This window comes from Furipterus horrens, unplaced genomic scaffold, assembly GCF_987537825.1.
Source record: "Furipterus horrens unplaced genomic scaffold, mFurHor1.1.pri manual_scaffold_11, whole genome shotgun sequence".
Classification (NCBI taxonomy): domain Eukaryota; kingdom Metazoa; phylum Chordata; class Mammalia; order Chiroptera; family Furipteridae; genus Furipterus; species Furipterus horrens.
In genome coordinates, this window is record NW_028327181.1 from 100,331,456 (window position 1) to 100,355,168 (window position 23,713).

The 23,713-nt window shown below is 65.9% G+C and overlaps 3 protein-coding genes across 8 annotated transcripts in view; 1 reads left to right on the plus strand and 2 right to left on the minus strand.

The window, feature by feature from the left end:
* Positions 1-909: 909 nt before the first annotated feature.
* TEPSIN (TEPSIN adaptor related protein complex 4 accessory protein) lies at positions 910-9,788 on the minus strand. Of its 3 annotated transcripts, XM_090292801.1 has the most exons (13): positions 9,703-9,786; positions 8,070-8,142; positions 7,733-7,824; positions 7,507-7,600; positions 5,674-5,741; positions 5,482-5,557; positions 5,323-5,394; positions 4,662-4,865; positions 3,912-4,086; positions 3,712-3,825; positions 3,527-3,605; positions 3,242-3,376; positions 910-2,302 (listed from the first exon to the last, which is right to left on the minus strand). In XM_090292801.1, the coding sequence occupies exons 1-13, from the start codon at positions 9,748-9,750 to the stop codon at positions 1,754-1,756; spliced, it is 1,779 nt and encodes a 592-aa protein (XP_090148927.1). In that variant the 5' UTR covers positions 9,751-9,786; the 3' UTR covers positions 910-1,753. The 3 variants fall into 3 exon arrangements, with proteins under 3 accessions (XP_090148927.1, XP_090148925.1, XP_090148926.1); XM_090292799.1 differs by lacking the exon at positions 5,482-5,557 and having other exon boundaries at positions 7,733-7,822; positions 9,703-9,788; XM_090292800.1 differs by lacking the exon at positions 5,482-5,557 and having other exon boundaries at positions 7,507-7,538; positions 9,703-9,788.
* On the plus strand, positions 9,757-12,150 carry NDUFAF8 (NADH:ubiquinone oxidoreductase complex assembly factor 8). Of its 3 annotated transcripts, XR_016514350.1 has the most exons (4): positions 9,757-10,172; positions 10,287-10,397; positions 11,402-11,764; positions 11,851-12,150. XR_016514350.1 is itself a non-coding variant. In XM_090292803.1 (3 exons), the coding sequence occupies exons 1-3, from the start codon at positions 10,089-10,091 to the stop codon at positions 11,878-11,880; spliced, it is 225 nt and encodes a 74-aa protein (XP_090148929.1). In that variant the 5' UTR covers positions 9,892-10,088; the 3' UTR covers positions 11,881-12,150. The 3 variants fall into 3 exon arrangements, 2 of the variants coding, with proteins under 2 accessions (XP_090148928.1, XP_090148929.1); XM_090292803.1 differs by lacking the exon at positions 11,402-11,764 and having other exon boundaries at positions 9,892-10,172; XM_090292802.1 differs by lacking the exon at positions 11,402-11,764 and having other exon boundaries at positions 9,795-10,397.
* A 1,802-nt stretch (positions 12,151-13,952) lies between these two features.
* The window catches only part of SLC38A10 (solute carrier family 38 member 10), a 29,893-nt gene continuing 20,132 nt past the window's right edge, over positions 13,953-23,713 (minus strand). Inside the window, exons 12-17 of one of the 2 annotated variants that reach the window (XM_090292806.1) lie at positions 19,853-20,020; positions 19,117-19,563; positions 18,455-18,577; positions 17,433-17,456; positions 15,585-15,746; positions 13,953-15,398 (exon numbers count right to left, since the gene is read on the minus strand). In XM_090292806.1, the coding sequence (XP_090148932.1) occupies positions 14,338-15,398; positions 15,585-15,746; positions 17,433-17,456; positions 18,455-18,577; positions 19,117-19,563; positions 19,853-20,020 (1,985 nt within the window). In that variant the 3' untranslated portion in view covers positions 13,953-14,337. The remainder of the gene's footprint in view (positions 15,399-15,584; positions 15,747-17,432; positions 17,457-18,454; positions 18,578-19,116; positions 19,564-19,852; positions 20,021-23,713) is intronic. The other variant, XM_090292805.1, reaches the window with a different exon arrangement.

The following is a 23,713-nucleotide window of genomic DNA, read 5'->3' on the forward strand; positions in this document are numbered from 1 at the left end:
CCCACGCAGGACAAATTCCACTTATCATGATGGGTCACCCTTTCGTTCCCTTTTCATGTCTCACGGGATCCGTCTTGCTAATATTTTGTCAAGGATTTTTTCATCTTGAGGGATATGGCCCTTCTAGACCAAGTGCACATGGAACATCCCCTAAGACAGACTGTAGCCTGGGCCATAAAACAAACTTCAACTAAAGTTTGACATTTTAACAACACAATTTAGGTCATACAAAATGTTATTTCACTGTATCAATTAAAATAGTGAACAGGAAAAACCTACCTTTAAATAATCCACTGGGCAAAAAGGAAGTCACAGGAAAGGTACAAAGCATTTTGACCTGAACAAAAATAAGTCAAAGTTTATGGGATGCAGCCAAAACAGCACAGAAGAAAATGTGTAGCATTAAAATGCTTACATTAGAAAGAATAAGTGCCTCAAATAATCATCTAAGCTTCCACCTTAAAGAAGTAAAAAAAGGAAAATAAATAACACACTGAAGGTAATAAAAGCAGAAATCAATGAAGGAGAAAACGTAAAAGCTGTAGAAAAATAAAACCAAAAGTTCTCTGAAAAGATCAATGATGTTAATAAACTAATCAGACTAACAAGAGGAAAAAAGTGTTAATATCAGATATTACAGAGCCTACAGAAACTTAAAGGACCATTTAACAACTTTCCTGAAATGGACTAAGTCCTTAAGAGACACAAATCACTGAAACTCACAAAGAAATAAACCATACGGTCCACCCCAGAAATTGGATTTCATAGTTAAAAACGTTGGGGAGCGCTTCGAAATGTTTAAGGGAAAAACCCTGCCTGTCCCTCATTTGAGAAAAGAAGTCCTGTAAGTGTGCCCTGAGGGACACTACGTCATTAAATACACGCGGGAAAGAAAGCGCCAGGTGCAGCTTTGGGAGACACACGGTTTATTCAGGAAGAGCCCAGAGCTTCCCTGCGAGGCCACCTGGGCAGCCTGCAGCGAGCAGTCACGGCAGAGGCAGGTGACACGGGTCACGGGAGGAGCCGGCCCTGCCGATCCAGACCCGGGGGTGTGGCTGCTGAGGGCCACCCGGCAGAGAGGTGGGGCAGCACACGAAGCTGAAGGCCCAGGCAGCGGCTCCAAATCCACACAAAAAACCTTGTTTCCACGTCTCTGAGGACAAGGCAGGCAGGGGTCTACTCAAGGGCCGCAGGGATCCCAGGCGGAAGAGCCAGCCTCTAGGGGAACAGGGAACCGGGTGGCCCTACGGCCCGCCCCTCCTGTCCTGTCCCCTCCAGGGAGGCCACGGGCACGCTCTCCTACACTGAGCGGCCTGACAGTGTTTACAGATGGGACCAATGGGCCGTGTGCCCATGTCCCCAGACCAGGTGGCTGTGAGGCAGGAAGCCCAGCCGCCAGGGCCCACCAGTTACCGATGTGAACAGGAGCTCAGCTCCTGATCGTAGAAGCCAGCCAAGCTCGGGGCGCCCTGCTCTGCCCTCCCTGCGAGTCCTGCAAGCTGCCCCCCCGCCACCACCACGCCAAGAAGGGCCATCATGGCCTGACCATTTCGTGGGCTCCTGCTCTTGTCCGGGGATGGCACATCTGCACTGAGCTCCCTGGGCTGGGCAGCCCCCTGCACCCGGGCCTCGGGGAGTGGGGAGAAGAGGCCAACCGCAGACACCGGAGCTGAGGGGAGAGGTGACCGAGTGGAGTCACGGGGTCCTGGCAGTCACAGGACAGGGAGACTGCGTGTGGCCCAGGCCCATGAGGTCAGGAGTTTAGGAAGGCAAAGGCTGACGGCTCTGAGCCGGGAGGCTCTCTGGTTGCCGCCCTCTGCAACAGAGTCCAAGGGGGCTGGGGGGACACCTCCTCAGCAGTCCCGGTGCCCACCAAGCGGGGACAGGCCACGAGCTCCATACCCGCGAACAAGGAGCTGCGGCTGTCACTGGCCACCGGGCCCCACAGGCTGCCGCCGGGGCCTGGGCCTGGCTCTGGTCCTCCGTTTGGGGTGTTCGTGTCCGAGGCGCCCCACTCAGACCCAGCCTCCTGCTCTTCAGAACCTGCCAGTCCAGTCTCGACCTCCATGGTGTCCCCGGGGGCTGGGAGGGGGGACCCATCCAGGGGAGCAGGGGCTGTAGGGCCCTGGGGCGACAACAGGGTTGAACTCAGAGGCGGGAGGAACGCCTGGTCCCCAGCGAATGGCACAGCGTCTGTCAGCAGGTCAGCTGGGCCCACGCGGGTGGCCTCGGAAAGGGGCTCACACAGGGGCCTCTGGGCAGGGGGGCGCTGTCCACAGGAGGCTTCAAAATGCCTCAGGATCTGGAGGGCGGAGAAGAGGGCGACCCAGTGAGGCTCGGAGGCCACCCCCCGTGCAGGGCCCTGCTCCTCCTCAAGGCCGCGGCCCAGAGCAGGGCCGACGCGGGGCAGGGGGCGCCTCCTCGTCACCCGCTGACCGGAGGGCTGCCGCGGGCTCTGAGCCGCTTCAATGCCAGCCGCACCGTGGGCACCTGCAGAGGCCCGCGGCCTGCTCCCCCACCTGCTGTCACCCGGGCAGCGTGCGTCCTGCCGCTGAGCCTGCCGAGTGATGAGCCAGCGCAGGAGAGGCAGCCCCCGAGGGGAGGGACGTGCCTTAGAGCAGCACCTTTAGAAACGTCACCGTGACGCCAGCTACAACGCGCGTCTCCCGTGCCGCAGCCTCACTGACTCTTTGATGAAGGACAGTTTAGGGACTGGCGACTAAGGGTCTGAATTCTCAGCGGCCACGGAGGAAGCGGGCAGAAGCTGAGGGATGCTAGCAGGCAGGGGAGGTGCGGGGCCCGGCGGCGGGGAGCGGCCCCAGAGTCCAGGCAGCCTCCGCACGGCCCAGGCATTAGCGGGAAGGGGACCTGGATGCAACGGTTTCTGCACTGAGGAGCTGCGGGTCTGGGAGCCAAGCACAGGCCCGTGAACTGCGTGTGGCAAAGGGTGGAGAGGAGCAGAATAAACCCACCCAGTCAAGGAGGGCTTCCTGCAGGAAGATACACGTGAGCTGCACCGTGTGAGAGGGGAAGTTGCCTGCAGGGCAGAGCTGCTGGGCGGTACTGGGCCAGCAAGCCTGGGGCGCCCTGAGCAGGCACAAGGTGAGGCCCCCACTGCTGTTCTAGGGGCGCAACCTGTCCCAGGCGCTAAAGAAGGACAGGTAAGAGGGGCATGTCTGGAAAAGGTCAGAGGGATGGGGTGTCCCGGCACCCACTCCTCCGGGCCCCAGCTGCTGCCCACCTTGGTGGCCTTGTTGGTCACGGGTCCGGGGCGGCCTGCACTGAGCTCCTGCAGGCGTGGCCGGGCGAGGAGCAGGATGTGCTCCTGGGAGAGCAGGTCCGTGCATCCCAGGGAGGCGATGGCACTCAGGGTTCTCTGCAGGACCCATGGGGGTAGGGTCAGCAGGCTCCGCCCCAGGTGGCCCAAGTCTCCAGGACGCCCTGGGCACCGCCCTGGGCCCCTGTGCTCACCCCCCACACCTGTCTCCCAGGGCAGACCCCAGGGGGTCACCATGCCGTCCCTCACCATCTGCACGTGTTCGCTGGCCCCGCCCAGGTGTCGGATCAGCAGCTCCAGCACCGCCTCACAGTTGAGAAGCCCACACCTGCGGAAAGGGGGCATGGGGCAGGGCAGGCAGCTGAGGCCTTTCCCTCCGCGGGCCATGGGCGAAAGAGGGCACGCGGGGGGGACGGGTGCTGGCCGGGGCTCACTCTTTGATGAAGTGCTGCGCCTCCTCTCGGCTCAGGAAGGCACGTGGCCCCTGTGCCACCACCTGGACCAGCCTCAGCTCCTGCTGGCTGTCACTCAGGGTCACAGCCTCGATCCTGGCAGGGCACCGCGGGTCAGAGCAGGGACGGCCCTCCCAGACTGCGCCCCCGCTGGGCGGGGTCCTGGCGAAGGTCTCGCTTACCTCTCAGCCAGGTCGCTGGGTGCCCGGCTGGCTCCCGAGGGGCTGTCGCTGCCCGACCGGCTGCCTGAGTCCGAGGCCTTGCTCCGGCTGCTCTCCTGGGAAGAGCTCTGAGAGCCAGGGCCGCCACCTGGCTCGTCCCAGCCCCCGCCGGCCTGTCCTGGCCGGTGTCTCACAGCTGGAAGGCACGGTGACCACAGGTGAGACCCAGGGGACTCACTGGCCTCACAGCCACCTCCTGGGGACCCATGCAAGAACTGGGGGACAGCTGGGTCCCGAGATACAGACAGGGCAGTCACCTGAGCTTCGGCTCCAGAAACAGGAAGAGGAGCCAGGGAAAAGTGGGGTGCAGAGCGGGTGAGCCTCACACCGGGGTCAGGGAGCAGGCGGCGAATGGGCGGGAGCTGGGGTCGGGGCTCCTGGCCCTGCCTCTGGGGGCGCTGGGACTCACGGGAGTCCCCGCCTCACCACCCCAGGGCCGTGCGCACACAGCTGCGGGCAGAGCCCAGACACGGCGAGCCAACGCCGGGCGGAGAGGCAGCACCGGGCTGCACGAAGCCCCGCCGAGGCCACGGGGCCGTGCGTGGACCTGAGGGCCGGCTCTGCAGGGCCCCTGCCCTCCTCCTCCTCCCTCCTCTGCCCGGAGCTGGAACCCTGGCCCTTGGCACGTGCTCCGCCCGGCCCCACCTGGTGACAGGAAGGAGCCCACAGGAGGGGAAAGCCAGACCCTGAGGGGCGGGGCCTCCCCGATACCTCGGGTGCCCAGGAGGGCTCCGGGGAGCATGTTCCCAGGAGTGTGCTGGCCGTGGCTGGCTGACAGTGTCACAGCAGGCTGGTAGGCGTCGCCCCGCGGCAGGGGCCCCTGGGGGCCGGGGCCCTCGGGCCCAGGGCGCACGGCGCTGGCCACCACCTCTGCAGCCTTCTGCATGGTAGAGAGAAGGGCTTCCCCCGCAGAGCCTGCGCCAGAGACAGGGAGATGGCCCAGCCCCTCAGTCCTGTCCCCCAGTGTCCTCCCAGGGTGTGGGGCCCACAGCTGCTCCCTGCTCAGCGCTCAGGGTACGAGCTGCAGTTACAGAGCAGAGGCCACGTGGCGGGACCTTGGGCGCTCCCCGAAGCTTCCTACAAATTCCCCTTCAGGCACTCGCAGGCCTGACGGAGCTCAGGGCCGAGCTCTGCCACCTCCAAGCAAGGGGCTCCTGAGGACCCACCCTCCCAGCTCCTCAAGGACGGCGGCACGCGGCCAGGTTGGGGGCGGGGCTCTCCTCCGTGAGCGCCCTGCGGGGGGACCCACGCCGGTGCTCTGAAGGGCCAGGTTGGAGCCGAGAGCCAGGGCCCTGCGGCAGCCCCACTCGCGCCCCCGGCACACAGGCTCGTCGCGTCCCTGTCACCTCTGTCGCTGCCACGCAGCACTCACCAGTGTGGCCCTGCTCCTTGCTGTAGCCGAAGCCCTGGAGGGCGCTCTGGGGCCTGCACTGGGAGCCCATGCCTGCGGGAAGACTGGGTCACCCTGATGCCTGGAGGGTGGGAGCCCCGCCCCCGGGACCTTGTGATGGGGCTGGGCAAGGCCGCGTACCTGCTGGAGGCAGGGCCCTGGGAGGCTGGGAGGGAGGAGGGGACACGGTGTCCGAGAACAAGGTGCTCTCCAAGTCCTAGGCAGGAGGTGAGGGGGCTCAGCGCGGCCACTCACCCGGCGGTGCCCCTACCCCACTCCTCCGAGCCTGGGCTCAGGCCCCACAGCAGCAGTGCAGCTGGGGCCCGGGCTCACCTGGGCGGCCGCCCGCACTTTCTGGTACAAGCTGTTCCCATGGAGAGGATCCGGGGGGCCCGTGAACACTGTAGGGGGTGGACAGGTGGGCTGGGTAAGGTCACCATCCCAGCCCCGCCCCCACGGTCAGACCCCCACCAGGCCGAGCTTTCTGGAACATAGGCCTGATCTCGAATCCCCCGTGTGACATCACTTCCAGGTCCAAGTCCCTGCCGCAGCCCCAAGTCCGGGGGAGCCCCATGTCCCAGGGCGCTGCTACTCCTTGGACAAAGCCCAGAGAACCCCAGACCCCCTCCTCCAGCACCCCTTGGCCCCTAAAGCCTGCACCTGCAGCAGCCAGACCTCCAGACGTTGCCATGGGGACTCCCCACCCCACTGCCATCGGTCGCCGGGGTTCCTCATCTGCCACCTAACTGCCTCCCGCGACCCACTCCGTCCAAAGGCGACAGGAACAGGGCCTTGTCCAATTCAAAGCCCGTGAGAGGTTCCAGGGACTTGAGGGTACAACCCAGAAAAGCCACATTCGTTGTTTTGGACAGGCCGGGCTTCTGTCCAGAGGCTGCAGGTGCCTCCGGCCTCTGCGGGGGCAGGAGCCCCTCTGGCTGCAGGCGCCACACTTGGCTGCGTCCCTTCCAGCTCAGTGGGAGCAGGAGAGCAGGACACCCCCCACCCCGTTTCCTCGTCACCGACGTGCCTCACGCCCTGGCGGCCCTCAGTGTGCAGGCGATGGCTCCTGTGCCCTGCGGAGGCTGCCGCCGGAAGCGGAACCAGCAAGCGGACAGCGAGCACCTCCCTGCTGTTCCAGCCGTGGCTCCCGCCTCCCCACAGGGCCCGAGAGTCGAGCTGCAGGGGACCGGCCACCAGGCACCGGCCTTGGCCCCTTCTGTGTGTGAGCATGGCCACCCTCTGCGTGTGCCCCTCCCTCCCAGCACTGCATTCCCCACCCCTGACGGCAGTGACAGCCCCACACAAACCCCTCTGGGCACCATCACCCTGGGGGTCACGCTCACAGCACACGGGCCATGGGTGACAGCTGGAGAGATGCGGGTGCTGACAGAGAGCACAGTTAGCGGCAGGTCTCCGACAGCCAAGGAAAGGCTGAGTCTTCTACAAGCCGGTGGTGGCGGGAGCGACTCCCCTGGGCCGCCCTCTCAGGAAGGCCTGCGTGAGGGCGGTTCCTGCCAGAGTGCGTGCCAGGCCCTTCTGAAGATCCCTTCAGGGTGTGTGCTGGGGTCTGGGGACGGCGCGCCCCGAGACTGACCCGGCCCGGACTCCCGCCCCCCGAGTGGAGGCTCTCAGGCCGCGGGCCCACAACTCCTCGCTAGGGAGAGAGGTGTACAACACCCCGAGCCTGGGGAGAGGGGCGGGGCTCTGTCCAGACCCACTTGGCGCCTGGGCCACGACAGGCCAGGCCCCCACTCCGGACAGCCTCACAGGCCCCTCCCCCTACAGCCCTTCTGAAAGCAAAGGCTCACTGCGCTCCCTGTCTCAGGCCCTGGGGTCTGCCCTGGGGCAGCGGCAGGGAGGGTGGCGCGCTCGCCGGGCACCTACTGTGTGCGGGCTGGGCACTGCACAGACAGACAGGAGAGGTCCGGCCTGCAAAGGCCTGGCAGGGCACAGACAGAACAGTCCCTGGCACCAGCGTCGCGAGCGCGGCAGACTGCGGAAGGTGCCGGAGAACTCACAAGAGGGATGCAGCGTGGGGAGAGGCAGGTGCTGGCGACAGGGGACCCAGAGCGCGGTGGGTCCAGGAGGTGGGGGCTGCGCCTGGACTAAGGGCCTGGCTGAACCTGCTCCGCTGCCCCCTCCCAGCTGCCTCCCTTGGGGCTGCACCTGCAGCTTCCTGGATGAAGGTGGGGTTGCGCCTGAGGATGAGCAGGAAGGAGGAGGAGCCGTGACCACACAGATGGAGCAGTATCTTCAGCACCTGGGGGGGGACAGCCGTGTGGGGCCGGGCCAGGCCCGGAGGACACCCCCAGCCAGCCCCTCCCCGCCCACCTCACCAGCACCCGCATGGACTCAGGCGCGGACCGGCTGCGGGGGCAGCTCCCAGCCTCACCTTGAGCTTCACGCGCCCCGAGCCGCCGTGCAGACGGCTCAGGAGGTACTCCAGCAGGCACTGGCTGCTGCCCCGGGACTCGTGGGAGATCTCTGGGAGGGTCAGGGTTAGGGAAGGAGCGGCTGGCCTGGCACCGCCGCCGCCGCCCCTTCCGGCGCACCCTCCCTGCAGGAGAACCCATCCCCGTCCTGGGAGCGGCTTCCAGGGCCTCCTGGGACTCCTGCCAACAGTCTCACGTGACCTTCAGACCCGCCCCCACCTGGTTACTCTGGTGAAGAGCCACGAGACCCCCGGGACCGAAGCCCAGGGACCCTGCGTGGGGACACAGGAAGGATACTGGCGATCTCCTCAAACAGGTAGCCTGGACATGGCACGTCATCGTCCGACGTCCCCTTCAGGAGAATCGGGAGCTGAAAGGCAGCGAGAGCCCAGCCCGTGAGCGGCCACTGTCCCCAGGGCTGAGTCCACAGCCACAAAAGGGGCAGCCGGGACGACTGTCAGAGCCCTCGCTCTTGGGGTTCCTGGGGGCACCGGTTTCCCCGCGTCTCGCTGTTGGCAAGCTGCCTTGTGAGGGACCCGGAGAGGACAGCAATGGTCCCCCCAGCGACAGGGAGCCGGCTGGAGCGTCCCTTCTGGGAAGTCATGGCTACGAGCGCTGCTTGGGTCAGGATGCGACACAGCCCCCAGGCCTCCCCGCCAACGGATGGGGAAGACAACTGAAGGGCACCTTTAACATGCCTGCTTAGCAACTGGGGAGATCAGAAAAGCGGGGCGAGACCCTTTCCCACCCCGGGAGCCGGGAAGGGTCCGCTCTCCAGAACACAGGCCGGCCCGTGATGCAATCCCCAGGCCTGGCCCACGCACAGCTCCACTGCCGGGGACAGACCCCGCGGCAACAAGCCGCCCGGAGAACACCGGACTGTGGGCGTCCGTGCTTCCTTGTGAGCACAGCGCGCGCCGACGCCGCACACGTGCTCGTTACCGAGAGAGTGAAAGCCAGAGCTCCCGCTCTCGAGGGAGCCGCAGCGTGAGACCGGACCCAGGCCCCAGGGACACGCGGGACAGGGCCGCCCACAGACCAGCTTGAACAGCAGCTGTCTAGTGTCACAGCACGTGCCCGACTGTCACACAGGCTGCGCGCGCGCACCGGGGACACCACCTGTGCGCCAAGAGCGCAGAACCCCCGCCAGGTAGGGCGCCCTCTGCGCTGAGAACGGGCGGGGGCTGCGGGCAGCAGGAGGAAGGCCCTGTCCCCCTACGACGCCCCCGGGGAGCTGCGGGCGCCCGGAGAGCGGGTGTGCACTCGGGAGCCTTTCCTGGAAAGGGCTCACAGTCGCCGCGCGGGTCTCCTACGCCTTGGGCCTTTCTCAGGGGCCGGAGGCCATTCTCCAACACGTCACCACCCGGCAGGCAGCCCCCGTGGGGCGGCGGGGCCCTGGCGTGGGTGGATGGCCGCGGGCAGCCACGGCCCGCCCGGTGGCACGCACGGGCCCGGCCCCTGAGCACTGTCCAGGGAGCCCCACTCGGCCCTCACCCTCCCCTTAGACGCGCGGCGCGCGGGGCGTCCCCAGGGCGGTCACCGTTTCCCCCGCTCCGCGGCCTGCGGCCGGGCGTGCCCATGCTGGCCCGGGCTACCACGGCTCTTCTCCCGCAAAGCTGCTGTAAGCCGGGGGAGCCCCCAGGAATCAGCGCCCGCGCCCCTTCTCCTGCTCGGGTGCTGTTCAGGGGCCGGACCGCCCCGGGGGACCTGGCGCAGGGCTGTCCAGACCTGCCTTCGCCACGTACCCGGGGCGGGGTCCTCACGCCTGGGCAGCGGGCGAAGGAGCAGCGGGGAGGGTCGGAGGGGTCGGAGGGGGACGCAGAGTCCGGGAGAGGCCGCAGCGCAGTGACTCCGGCGGGGCTGGGCGGGGCTCGGGAAGCGGACGGCTGCGGCCCGGCGGCGCGCAGCAGGGTCGGGCGCCCGCACTCACCCGGTGAAGGAAGTTCAGACGATCCCGCAGCAGCGGCGCGGCAGCCATGATGCCGGTCACCTCCGGCCCCGCCCCGCTTCTGCCAGGCCCCAGGCTCCCCCAATCACCGTGTGGGTCTGGCTCCGACGGCCAATCGTTAGCGCAGGGTGGGCCCTGAGGCCGATTTCGGTAAACAATTTAAGTCTGAACCAATCCAAAGGCCCAGGTCAAAGACAGACAGCCTACCAGCCAGTTATAGGGCCCTTGAGAGGTAGAGGCGGGCTGAAGGCTGGCCAATTAGAAATAGGAGAGGTGATGGGCGGAAGCGTTGACCTATCAAGGTGTTCGGCGCCGGAAAAGGATGGACCTGAGGTGGCGGCGCCCACGGGCGCCAGGAGGAGCAGCTCATGTCGGGGAATGGAGCGGTGTGGGGTCGCGTGCGAGAGCGTCTCCGCGCCTTCCCAGAGCGTCTGGCGGCCTGTGGGGCCGAGGTAAGGGCCTGCGGGGCGCTGACGGGGCCGGGGCGGGGGTTGCCTGGGCGACTGGCGCGGGCGGGGGGAGGGTGGGTGCCGCCACGACCCTCTCCCGCGCCGCCCCGCCCCCAGGCCGCGGCCTACGGCAGGTGCGTGCAGGCGTCCATGGCCCCCGGCGGCCGCCTGAGGAAGGATCTCTGCGCGCAGGAGTTCGAGGCCCTACGGACCTGCTTCGCCGCCGCGGTAGGTGCACGCCCCCGACCCCCACTTGCAGCCTCGCCGCGTGGGAGGGACCCGCTGGGTGCCCGCTGGAGCTTCCAACGCTGCTCGCCGACCCACCATCCCGCGCGACCCGCCGCCACGGAACGTGTGTGCCTGTCTCGTGGGGGGGGGACGCCTGCGGCCCCTCCCCGAGGATGCGGGGGTGACGGAGCATGTGAGAGCGCCGCGGGGCTCCCGTGGCCGGCGTCCCAGCACCCGCTCTGCCTTAGCGCGCCCCGCCCCGCCCCGCACGACACCCCGTTTTACAGGGGATGGAGCGGGAGCTGCTAGGCCCTGGAGGCTGGCTCTGTGCCCGCAACAAGGTTAGGAGAGGCCGAGGACCGTGGGGAACAGGCGGTGCTCCTCTTGGCCCCGGACTCGGGGCTGCCTCCCTGCAGCAGCAAGTCCCTTCTGTGTCTGCACCCCGATATCTCCCGGTCCCTGGCCACCTAAACGCGATGCCCTTGAGAATCTGGCGGACATCGCAGGCCCCGTAGGCAGGGCAAGAGTTAGTGACTCATCGACACGTTGGTTTCGGAAGGGACACGGAGGAACGGGGGCGGGGGTGCATCTCCGGGGAGCCTCCGGCTATGATGACCGGGGGCCTGGGGCGGGCCGCGGTGTCGAGGTCGGCCCGGCCAGCGTCCTGATCCTCCGGAATCATCCCGAGGACGTGGGTACCGCGTGCCCAGCTCGACAGGACAGTTCGCACACGGGCTTCCCCGGAGCCCAGGGAGCTCCTGGCCCCTTCCGTGTGGACGTTAGATGACCGCGGTCGCGTCCTGCACCCCCAGGCGGCCCTTGTCACCAGCCTCGGATCCCTGCGGTTGTCTGGGGAAGTTGCTCTCGTCCCTCTTGGTGGCTTCCCCGCCGTACAGCTCTCGCCAGGGAACAAGACATACCTCCCCCTAGTCATGGGCTGCAAGGTGGAGCTCAAACACTTCCACTCGCATGAGTTTCCCTCCATCCTTTTCGTGGTCACTCAGGAGCCAGTCCCTGTGACTTACCTGGTGTGCCTTTGCCCGCGTCACATAGAGGTTCCCGCAGGGGTCCCCGCCCTCCGGGCCCTGCGCCGTCTCGGGTGCCGTCCCTCGCTGCAGAGCCGGGGACGGGAGTGGCTCTCAGCGAGGACACCATGCCGATGGCCCCGGCATTGCCCACTGTACCTGCAAAGCCCACGGGCGGGGCTCAGTGCCAGCCGCGTCCTGGGAGCCTGTCCCTGCGCGGGTGCGTCAATGTCTCCTCTGCAGGAAGGGCCCCTGCGTGGCGCCTGATGAGGGGGGCCTGGCTTTGAGGTCTGAGGGCCCCTGCCCCCCACCATCCGCGCCCACAGCCCAGCTTTCTGTGAGGTATTTGCTGGAAGATGAGTTTTCCTACCGTGAAGCCACTTCTAACTTGGAAACAACCCACTAAGACAAACCACTTTATCTTTCAGGCCAAGAAGACCCTGAAGGGAGGCCATTAGGAAGGACCGAGGGCACGAGGCCAGGCAGCTGGTGCTGGTGGCCCCGTGGGCCAAGCCCCTGGAAGGATCCATCTGAGGGCTCAGAGGAGGGTCTCAGCGTCGTGCACAAGCGGGCCTGGGTTAGCACAGGCGGCAGGAGCCAGCAGTGCCCCCGCAGTCACACAGGGCCTCTGTCCCGCGCACGGAGCGCGTGGGCTGTGGACCCACTGCCTCGAGGTGCCCACTCCGTAAAGAATTCCCGCCAATAAAATGCCGTCCGAGTCTCGTGAAGCCTTGAGGTGTAACTGCGGCTCACAGGACGTACCCAAGGCAGGAGGCCAACGCTGTTGTGGGGGCCCCCACAGGGACCCTGGTGCAGAGACTGATGGGAACTGGAGGGGAAGGGGGTCTTCTGGAGAAGTCAGCAAAGACGCAGCTGAGCCCGAGGGTCGCTTTCGGGACCCTGCAGGTCTCTCCGTGTGGGGTCGCCCACTGCCCTCCTCGGCCTCCAAGGGAATCAGAGCCAAGCCTCTAGTCCCAGGGCCCGTCCCAGTAGTAACTCACGGGCCGCCCGGTTGTGCACCTGCCCAGCCCGCGGTTCCCCGGCGCCACCTGCTGGGCACACGTGGGGCTGCTGCAGGAGCCCCTCCCGGCGGCGCGGAGGTTGCCCTGTCCTGCGGCTCCCCCTGCCCTGGCAGCCCGGAGCTCCAGAACCGAGTCCTGCACTTCCTCTTAGAGCTCTACCCCAGTTAGCCCAGCTTTCCCCAGGTCTCCAAGACACGAGCGTCCGTCCTGCGATGTGGGTCCTTGGGTGGCTTTGGAGGGGCGGCCAGCACTGCCCAGTCATGTCACACAGCAACCACTGTGTTCCGGACCAGGAACTGGTGCCGTGACTCCCTTCTCTGCCAGGGCTGAGGGGGACCCGCAGACAGACGGGGGGCTGGGGGCGGGGCAGGTGACGCCCGTCTGACCTGTGCGCAGACCTCAGCTCATGCCCAGTGGGCACATCCGCCTGCAGCATGCACTTCTCTCCTGACCCTCCACCCTCTCCGACCTTTGACAGCTCCTGGCATCTGTGCTGGGCAGCCCCCCTCCAGGCCTCTCCCGGAACTGTCCCACCAGGTGCTCCCTCCTGTCACCCTTTCAAATTCCAGGGTGTGGCAGATGAAGCCACCACCCCATGTCTCACCCCCAGGGCTACTATGGTGCACCCCAAACACTAGCCTCAGCTCCTGGGGCCTCCCAGATGTCCAGAGGCGCTTCCCCACCCCCACCCTCATGAGCAGTGCCCAGCCCCCGGCAACCTACCCCCATCTCCAGGACTCGGGAAGAATCGGCTCGGTCTCCACAGAACTCCACTCCTTTCATTCATTTCTACTTGGCTGGCTGCCCCGTGCATAGAAATTACAATAGAAAGTAAAATAGGTTTGCAAGGCCCCAAGGCCAAGACAGCGAGGTTCTGGGCCCCCACGACACGCTCGCAGCAGTGTCTGGAGGCCGGGTGCCCCATCCCGAAAGGGGGCCAGGTGCACATGGGACAGTGGTAAAGGCGCTGGGCTTTCATGGGACAGCTGCCCAGGGCCAGGGGGCACCATCAGCTTTTCTGCTCCCTGAAACAAAACAAAATTGCACAGAAACCCAACAGGTGAGCAGGCTCCAGGGGGACGGCCGAGCCACGTAGCCAGAGGAAGCAGCACCAGAATGGGTCGCTGCCGATCGCACGGTCTCCCTCCCGGGGCCTGGTCAGTGTGTCACCGAGGGCCGACGAGCTCCCGGCAGCAGCTCTGACTGCCCACAGGGTCTCTGGGGCTGCAGGGTTTGGTCACTGGTCTGGCACTTGCCAGCCCTGTCACGGCTGTGTGTTGAACAGAATCCTGCCCCCTCTTCCTTTGGCTGGCACGCCTCGCCACCCACTTTGCTAACCAGACTTGAGTGCTGTTTTCACTTTCTAAGAAGCTCACGATTACCTGGGGAACCAAGAAGTGCATGGAGCAGAGCTGCGTGGTGGACGGGGTGCACTGGGGCCACTCTCGGGTACCCGAGGACAGTCGCTGCCCCGCTCGGGCCCCGCACACAGGAAGGAGTGTCCACAATGAAGGCAGAGAGAACGTTTATTCAGACCCACAACATTCAGGACGTGAGGCAAGTAGAACGCACAGGAACGAGACCTGTGGCCAGACCGGTCTGGGAGGTGCCAGCCTGCACTCACGGATTTCACAGCCGCACGGCACCCACTGTCAGGACATGGAGGGGGCGGTCAAGAGGAGTCCAGAGGTGGCCGCGGTGAGCTCAGTCACCAGGACTGGTGAAGAGCTGAATCCGTGACGGCAGAGACCACCTGGGAAAGGAGCTTCCAGACTGCCACTCAAGAGTGTGACCTCCGGGACTCAGCACCTGCTGCGCTCCGGGGTCACCAGCAGCCTGGCTGTGCCTGGGTGAGACCCACTGGCCAGGAGGGTGGCAGCCACCTGCCAACACTCAGGTCTCCTCCAGGGCCCCAGGCAGCTGTTTGATCTGGCGGCTGTGGACCACCTGCAGAGCGCCGCCCGCAGCCTGGCGAAGCTGGGCGTCCAGGGCACTGCGGAGGTCATGGACCTGCACGTCAGACAGGGGGTTGAAGCTGATGACGGCCCCCTCTTTGGGGGCTGGCCTGCTGTCTTCATATGGGGCCACATCGCGCCGCCGTCTCCTGAGGTCAGCGCCCACCTGGACTTTCAGCTCTCGGTTGGGCTTAGCATTGTCCGGCTTCTGCGCGCCCGGCACAGCCTCTCTGAGCCCGAGCTCAGGCTGTGGCCTCTGCTCAGGCTCCTGGATGGCGGCATCTTCCCTAGCAGCAGGCACGTGGTCCCCGCCCCGGGGGTCCCCACCCAGGGCCTCCTCTCTTGCTTCTGGGTGGCCTCCCTGAGCCCTGGCAGAGACGGCCGGGGGTTCCAGCTGATGTAACACAGCGTGCGCCCCCGGGGCTGCTCCTCCCGACCTGCTGGACAGGCCCGCCGGCCTCTGGTCTCGGCCCACGTGCTGGGGCTCCAGGGCAGGGTCCCCAGCCTCTGCCCCCGCTCCCAGAGCGCCTGCCTCCTCCTGAGTGTCGGCACCAGCGGCTGCCGCCTCTTTTCTGGATTTGTTCCTCTCCTGGGAGCCTCTGCCACGAACATCCAGACTCTGCCCAGGGTGGTCCCCAGCGTCACGCTTCTCTGGGCTTCCGGGTGCCCCAGCGAGGTCTGGTTCCGGGACCCGCTCCTGCAGCGCAGCCACCCTAGGCTCGGCGCCCTGGCCCTGCGGGCCCTCCCTCCGCTCCACCCGGGCTCCCCAGGGCTCCGTGTCGACCCCTCCAGGATGACCGGCTGGGGCTCTGCCTGCGACCCCCTTGGGGTCCTCCAGAGAGTGCTGGCTGTGTCCCTGGACCTGAGCCGGGGGCTGCTCTGGAGCCCCGAGCTCAGGTTCCAAAGGCTGCAGAGGAGGGTGCGCCACTGTGCCCCCCTCGTGGGCTTCCTGCTCCTTCCTCCTGGGCGCGGCGCCCCCGGCTTCCGGCTGCACCTCCACTGCAAGTGGAGACACGGCTTTAGCACAGACCGAGCAGAGGCCACTGGCGCCGGGGCTGGAAGGAACGTCCTTGCCAGCATCGAAGAAACAGGCATCGCCACGGGACCTTGCCCGGCAGGGCGGAGACCGCCCCGGCCCCGCCCCCAGGCCCCGCCCCGCCCCGCCTGGCTCCGCCCTGCACTTGCCGTCCTCGCCGTCCTGCCTCTGCTGGTGGATCTCCTTGTGCTGCTCCTCGATCACCGCCAGCAGCTTCTCCTGCTGGTCCAGGAGGCGCTTCTGCTGCACCTGCTGCTCCTTGATCACCTGCAGCAGGACCGCGTGGTCCAGCATCTCCACCCTGCCGGCTTCTGGGGGTCGGAAAGCACTGTCAGGGCCTGTGCGGGGCTGCGGCAGGGACTCCAAAGCCTCCTGCGAGGACTTTCCCTGGGACGCCCCGCAGGCTCTTCTCGTCCCGCTGCTGCTCAGAGCAGAGGGGCCTCCCAGGGGCACAGCCCAGGTCTGCAGCTCTGGCCGTGACCCTTCTAACTGCCCCACGCTCACACCGGCCGGCGGCTCAGACGCCCCAGCAGGGCCAGGTATGCGCACTCGCTCACTGGGCTCCTGCCAGGGCGGCGCCCTGTGACCTGGGCCGGCTGGTGCAGGCTGGACGCCGCTCTGAGGAAGAGGCTGGTGGCTGCGGGACACTTTCACCAGGAGGGAGCTTTGCAAGCAAACAGCACTGGCTTGCTCTTCAGCAGAGACGATAGCTGGCCCTCCATGGAGCAAGGCCGCCACCAACCCGCGCTACTCCTGCCCATCCCCCCAGGACAGGGCTGCAGGCCCCGGATGGAAGGAAGGGGGCGCGCCGAGGGGAAGGCCGGGCGGCAGGTGTGGCCAGGCCCTGAACGTGGTCTGGGGGAGGCCCGAGGCCGCACCCGCACCAGGTGGAAGGGGCACCCCTATCTTCCTCCTGCATTTCAGCACTGGGGGAGCTGCTCACTGCAGGAAGCCCTGTTTACGGGACGTTTGTCACACGTGTCTTTATGCAGCAAGATGCTTTGGAGATGCTGCGGCCTGGCAGAGCCACACGCTCAGGAGGGTGCGCTCATGCCGGGAGGAGAGGCTTGCAGCAGTGAGAGCCCACTGCCCACGAGGGCCCATCTCCCAGCAGTGACCTGTGGCCTGTGGCCTGTGGCCTTGGCCTGCCAGAAGAGCGTGGGGTTGGCCTTCTCCCAGGGACTGTAGGAACGTGCAGGTGGTGGCCCATGAGAAACATGCTGAGGCCGACCACAGGGTGGACAGGGACCCGCAGCCAGCTGTGCTGCAGCAGCCCCTGCTCCCCACCAGGCGCCCATCCAGACCCCAAGGTCCTCAGGACACCTGCTTAAGCAAAGCCACATTCGTGGATAGGATCAGGGGTCCACACACCTCCCTCTGACGAGGGAGACATACGGAGCCGTCCCTACAGGTTTCAGACCACTGTCTCAGCCACAGGTCACCCTGTCCCCCGGGCACCCATGACTCATGACCATACACCGGTCGATGGTACAAGGATGGCCCCACATGTGGCCAATACCCCTGTCCCCAGGCAGGTCAGGCTCCTCAGAGGATCAGCCTGCACTGACTCCAGGACAGACACGAAACAGAGTGGAGGTGACAGACGACTCGTGCAGCCACCAGGACCACAGGGACAGCCTGGCAGATGAGACAAGAGGCACCCAATGTCCCCTTGCATGCGGTGTATTAACGTCAGGCCATGCACACGGCAGAAGTTACACGCAGCCCCCACCCGTCTCATAGGTGGGGCCTGAAGCGACCAGCGCATACTGTCCTCTAGTGACCGCGGAGCCACCATGGGGCTAAGAAGGACCAGGGGATTTGTAAGAGAAGGGATGAATTGAGGCATCAGGGGACCCCACCTGAGGGGTCTGGGCTCTGCCATGCCTGCTCTGCGCCAGGCCGTCCAGAACTGCGCGCCCATGCCAGCCCTGTCCTCACGTCTCTAGCCCCTGCACACGCGCCTCTCACTGTGACACACGCCTCTCGGTTCCTACCTGCTACTATCTTTTGGATTTCAGCTGCTCATCCCATTGAGAGGTGCACGGAAGAAAGGCAGAATAGGAAACTGTGAAAATTCTCTTCAGAGAGAAAAAAATCAAAGGATCAAACAGGTTCAGGCAACAGATTCTGAGGATTGGAACCAATAAACACAGGGAGGCTAAAGCCACAGGCAAAGTGACGCGAGAGGTGTCTCTGAAGCAGCTCCTGAGCCTGGACACCTGTGTACCCCCCATCCCGGGCTGGCAGCCCCAAGGCCCTGCTGGGAGGCAGCTCAGGACAGGTGGCTCCGCCTCGATCCCCACGCGCAGGGAGCACAGGTGAGCCGTGGGGCCCAGGGCTGCCCCTCACACGTGGCCCCGAAGGCCACGAGTGCAGGGGCTCAGCCTGCGGGGATGGCGCACAGGAGCCCGGGGGCCACCAGAGGAAGCAGGACCAGCCATCGGGCCAGCCAGGCAGCCGCCACGAGCCGACCATGGAGGCAGTGCCTGACGGGTGAGGCTACAAGGGGGGGGGTCAAAGCCAACAGCTGGTCCCCCGAGCTGGGCAGAACATCGGGAGGGTGCTCAGTGAGCCTCACTCGCCAGACAGCAAGGGCAGGAGGAGCTTTCCTTTGGGAGAGGGGACAGGTCTTCACTGCAGGTGACACAAATGTCCCCTTGTGCCCCCACAGCTAAGGGGTGCAGCAGACGAGAGGACGGAGTGGCCATCACCAGCCCTCCCTCACTGGTCAGGAAGGTCCGCCCTCAAAGAAGCCCGGCTTTGGTGCGCTAACGGCCCCCCACCCCCCACCCCCACTGACTGCAAGGCCACGCCCTTAGAAATAAACAGTCACGCCGGCTTTGAGAAAGAGCGGCAGGTTTTTAAGGGGAGAAAGGGAGATGGAAGAGCTGTGTAAGGCCTTTCTGTCAGTATGAAACGGGGCGCGCAAGGCCGGGGTGGCCGGTGGCCCACCGTCTGGAAGGAAGGGGGGCAGCTGTCCCCTGGGGAGTGTGCGGTGGGAAGGCAGGGCCCTTACCTTCCAACTTGCTGCCAGCAGGGTCTCCGCCCCGTCCCTCCGCAAGGTCTCCGGCCTGTCCCTCCGAGTTCCTCTGACCTCGCGGCTCCGCCTGCAGCCCGGCCCCAGGGGCCAGCTTCCCACCTGCACACCAGTGGGGACATAGGGTTGCAGGAAACTCAGAAGGAAGGGGGGGCACAGGAAAAGGTAGAGGAGTGACAGAAGGTGGCAGATGTTCCCTAAAATCACCCTGCGCTTGGCCCCTCCCTCTCGTCAGCACAATTTATGTTCACCCTGACGACTACCAGGAAGGTAATAAAAAAATATTTAACAATCTCCCAGGCCGTGGCAGCAAGCCAGCGCCAACCACCCTGGCCAATTAACTGCGCACGCCATCCTCACCAGCTCCTGGCCGGCACCTGACAGCGTGGCCCCTGTCAAGAGCTCGGCACCGTCCCACGCGTGCCCAGATGCACAGGAGCAGCACAGCACCTGACACTTAGTGGCCTGGAGGACAACTGTGTGACAAGTATCACAGTAGCTGTCAAGCCACCAGATAGGCTGCTGCAACTGCGGAAAGAGCTACCACCCACGCAGGCCAGCCTCACAAGAGGGGGGCCCGGCTGCTTGTTCCCACGCCCACACCAAAGGGCCTCCCCAGATGAGCCCAGGCCGACACCCACCAGGCTCGCTCTCCACCGGCTTGTCTGCAGCCCCCCCAGCGTGGTCTGGCATCAGGACGCCGTCCGCTCTGTCCCTGGCACCTGCCCCCGGGGCATCCTGCCTCTCAGGGAGCACTGCCTGTGGCCCTGGATGCAGACCCCTGTCCCCCGGCTGCAGGTCCTCATTCACGGGCTCCACAGCTGGCTGACCATTTCCTTCTGGAACCTTCTGGGGAGCTTCAGGAAGACTCCCCACTGCCTCCAAGGCCTGGACCTGCCCACGTCTCTCTCTTTCTGAATCTGGCAGAGGCAAAGCCATCTGACCCTTGGGCCCGGGAACCTTTTCTTCCATGTGTGAATGTTCCTTCTCCTCCGTTCCTTCTCGGTCTTGACCTTCATCCACCATCACCTTGTCATGAGGGACGGGGGGCTCGTGGCGGTGGGCCTCTCCCAGAGGTACCGCCACGCCTGGAGAGAAACGGAGGACATGCTGGGGAGCAGGAAGAGGCAACCCGGCCTTTGTCCCGGAAACTATGAACTGAGTCCCAGTGCCCAACTGTGTGGCACAGGCCGGCGGCTGCCACCCTTTGCAGACCTAGCTGCTTTGACCGGGGGTGAGCAACCCTTGGCACCACAGGAAAGAGGCAGAAAGGACCAGAGCGTGGGCACGGCCGAGGCGGGAAAGACCGCAGCCCTGGGAGCCCCCCGAAGCCGCCAGCACCCCGTGCACCCTGGCCTCCCGCCCGGCCCGCAGCACCTTGCCCAGGCCGGTCCAGCTGCACCTCCTCCTGCTTCTCCTTGGCGTCCGACCTGGGGGGCACGTCCACTGGGCCCTTAATCTGGGCCTGCTCCAACTCGTCCTTCTCCTGGGGTGGCTTCGGCTTATCTCGGCCGTCCGCAGCCACGTCCACAACCAGGCCCTGGCCTAGAAGCACAGACCAGCCACCTGAGCGGCGCTTCCACTCGGCCACCCCGCCGATCAGTGCAGCCCAGGCGGTTTCCCTGGACTGTCACTCACTCCCCAGGCGCAGGGCAGAGCCCAGGCAGTTGGCTATCCCTGCTCCATCGTTAGCAGCTCAGGAGCACAGGAAACTCAGTTTTTATGTGCGTTTGTAACAAAACTACATCAAAATGAAATGCACACCTCGTGGGCGGAAGAGCAGCGCTCATGTAACACCGGCCGTGACCACCAGGTGGCAGCACGAGCCCACGGGCAGGGGGCTGGGGCCGGGGCTGCCTGCGTGGGGGACAGAGCTGCTTAGACCCCGGGAAGGCTGACGGGTAGTCCCGGCTGCCCTCTGCTGCTGATGGAGGAAATCAGTACGAGAGGAAGGTACGCAAAGCCCAGAGCCTCCTCGCCTCACGGTCACGGTGGGTCCTCGGCCGGGGGCACGATGGCCCAGAGACCTGGGGCAAAGGGCGCCTATTGGGACACCATCTCCATTTAAAACAAACACACACGCTTTCTCTGGGTGAAGCGACTGCGGCCACAACTAAGAGCTGCGGAGGGAGGGAGGTCGTAAGGGCGCTCATTTCATGCCCGCGACCAGCACCACTGCTGTTCCAATTGGCCAAGGGAGGGCCGGAGTCTCGGGGCTGCGGCGGCCTGGGTGGGGCCTGTGTGGGGAGCACTCATGGCAGTGCTGTTCACATGAGGTCCTGCCCCCCAAAGGAGGGGACATGAGCAGGCCAGGGCGATGGGACGGACGTGCCACCAGGGAGCCTCCGTCACGTGCAGGGGAGGGACGGGCCCTGGCGGGGCTGTGGCCGTGGCCACGCAGGTGAAACCGTCCAGGTCTCTGCCATGCAATCACCCCCTCGCGGATGCCCACGTGCCAACCAGAAACACCGTCAGTCGGGTGTCTGCCTGGCGGACTGCAGCGGTAAGAACGGGGTCGAGAGCGGATGGGCCGAGGAGCTGCACGGGCTTCCCAGCTGGGCAGGGCCTTGCGATGCCGGCTGCGAGGGCTCCGAGCCGCCGCCCCCCGCAGCCTCCTTCGGTCTGGACTCCACCTTCAAACACCACGGCAGGGCCACAGCGTCTGCTAAGGCGGAACCCAGCCCTTCGGTGGGGACGGTTTGCCAGCAACGCCTCCTGGGCGCCGTAAAACTGACATAAAACTTCAAACAAGTAACTGAAAACAGCCGCACTCCGCCTGCTCAGCTTCCGACGGCGACGTGGCCTCGGGCTGTGAAAGGCAGGAAATGGCCCGCGTGGGGGGCAGCGCTGCGCCAGGAGCAGGGTGCGGGCGTGGGCGGGGCCGCGGGGCTCGGCGCCCACGTCGTCCCCGGAGGCGGGCAGCAGGTGGGCTCGGGAGCGGCCAGCAGAGGGCGCTCCGCGCCGGCGCAGAGCCCCGGCTCCCCAAGGCCAGCGCCGGCCGCCTCCCTGGTCCTCAGGGCGGTCACTTCCAATGACCAAAGCAAGCCTCGCCAGCAATCACTGAGGCGACCAGGCCCAGCAGGTTCCGGGTGCCTGCCTCTTCCCGCCAGGCCGGGGTGGACGGGCAGTCAGCGGCTTCCCCGCACAGGCAGGACCGTGGTGACAGGGACACACCGAGGCCCCGAGACAGCAGGCCAGCGTGGCGCCAGCACTGTCTAGTTCCGGCTCAGGGAGATGGGGGCGGGGGCTGCTGACACCTGCTGTCCCGGCTGTGCCAGGGCGTCCGCGGTGTCCCAGGGGTCGGATGGACATTGGCGTCAGGTGCGGTGCCCGGGCGGCCGTCCACAGTGAGGACAGACTCTGCCACGTTCGCGGCCGCTCTCTGCATGGCCAGCACGTGGGCGCCCTGCCTCCTCCCTGCGGAGCCCATCCCGAGCCCGGGAGGCACTGTGTCACAGACTCCCTTTCTGTGCACCTTGGGACCAGCAAGGGCGAGAGCAGTCATCGCAGATGCCCACCATCAAGAGTCACTTAAAATTATACCCGAGTCCCGTCACGTGGGGGAGAACTCCAAGTGCGGGAGGCACAGGGGACCCCAGGGCCACCCGATGTTGCTCACACGCTGGGCCTGCCGTGAGCGCCTCTCCCAACGCCCCATCCTGCCTTTCCTCGGGGGGCCAGCGTGTGCGCGAGACGGAGCTCAGTTGGGGCTTGTGTTTAAACTCACTCATCTTCACTGAGGGGCGAGGGGCAAGGGGACCCCGGCTGCTGCAGTCCCAGCTCCTGCGACCCCACTGTCCCGTCGGGAGGCTTGCTCCTCACGGTTCTGCTGCAGGCAGGGCAGGCGGTGTGTTCCTCCAGAGCCCAGGTGGGCCCGGGGCACTTGGGGCAGGCACACGGGAGGCAGTGCCCCTCCTGGCCCCCAGGAGCCCCGCTGAGCTAACGGGTCCTAGAGGCTGGGCTCCCCGCCGCGCCCTAACGCCAGGGCAGAACCACAGGGATGGCAGGCGTGCTCAGCAGGGCACGGGGAGCTGCAGCCACGCCGCTGCCCCTGGGCCTGAGCAGTCACAGATGCGGGCGCCGTGTCCCCTCACGTACATGCCGGCATCGTCACAGCAGCAGGGATGAGTCCCGGCCTATGTGCCCAGGCAGCTCTTGTGGGCAGGAGGGGCAGCAGCGAGCCCCCAGCCCCTGCCGCCTGCGTTGCCATCAGAGGCCTTCCTCCCATCCAGCCGGGCGCCCAGAGGCCCCGACCTGGCCCTTCTTCCCCGCGGAGCAGAAGCACAACCACGCCCACCCCCTCCACCCCCCGCTGCAGAGAGGGGGTCATAAAGAGGCACGGGCCAAGGCTGCTGCCCAACCCCGCGGGACAGACGCAGGCGCTGGGGGAAGGGGGGAGCTGCTGTGTCAAGCCTGTGCCTCTACCAGCCCCCTCGGGTGCTCCCCACCAGGAAATGGATGGGTAGCTGCCTCCTGAGCCCCACAGGGCTCAGCGCCTCTCCCCCTCGCTGCCCCCCACGCCGCTGTGCGTCCTGAGTTCTACATGCCAAGCGTGTTGGGCCGTGTGCTGGCCACACGTGTCGCCAGGAGGGCAGGACTGCCATCGTCACTCTAAGGAGAGCAGGTACTGTTCCGTCACTGAGACATCAAAGAGACCAGTGAACCGGCTCACGCGCCAACCCAGAGCCCGCCCGGCGCACGGCGCAGCCCGCAGGCCCTGCTCTGCCGCGCTGAGGCGGCCCATCAATTACGGGGGGCCAGGCGAGAGACAGGGGGAGCGCGCTAAGAGCGAACGGCATGTGGTTCCGAGGGGCCATGTGTTTTGTTACAGCCTCGTGGAGCAAATGGGAACCAGATGTGGCCACGGCACTCCAGGTGAGCCGGCGCCCGCCCCGAGGGCAGGACGCAGCTGCTGGGGCGCGGCCGCCGGGCTGACTCATGCTGAGAAATCCGCCACCAGACCTGCCCCAGCCGGCTCAGGAGGGAAGACCAGTGCCCAGGTCCACTTCTGCCAGGCCCCACCCCCATGGGCCCACACACCTGGGCCCCAGGGTGGGCCCTCAACTGCGCTCCCCCTCCGGGCGGACCCCTCCCAGTGCGAACTGCTGAGTCCATGCAGTGGCCCCCTGGGTGTTTCTTTGTGAGCCCGCCGTTCCCAGGGGGCTTCTCTGTGCCATTCCGGCGGGCCCAGGAAGGCAGAAGAGGGTGCGATCCCTCTGAGCTCACGGTGGGGAAGCT

Bases quoted from the DNA above. Each gene is read 5' to 3' on its own strand.
- TEPSIN (XM_090292801.1), bottom strand. From the start codon at position 9,750: ATGGCTGCCGCGCCGCTGCTGCGGGATCGTCTGAACTTCCTTCACCGG. The intron at 4,866-5,322 runs GTGAGTGCTGCG...TCTCTGGCGCAG, and splicing joins CAAGGAGCAGGGCCACACTG to GCTCTGCGGGGGAAGCCCTT. The intron at 3,377-3,526 runs GTGAGGGACGGC...TGGGTCCTGCAG, and splicing joins CCAGCGAACACGTGCAGATG to AGAACCCTGAGTGCCATCGC.
- NDUFAF8 (XM_090292802.1), top strand. From the start codon at position 10,089: ATGTCGGGGAATGGAGCGGTGTGGGGTCGCGTGCGAGAGCGTCTCCGC. The intron at 10,398-11,850 runs GTAGGTGCACGC...TTTATCTTTCAG, and splicing joins GGACCTGCTTCGCCGCCGCG to GCCAAGAAGACCCTGAAGGG.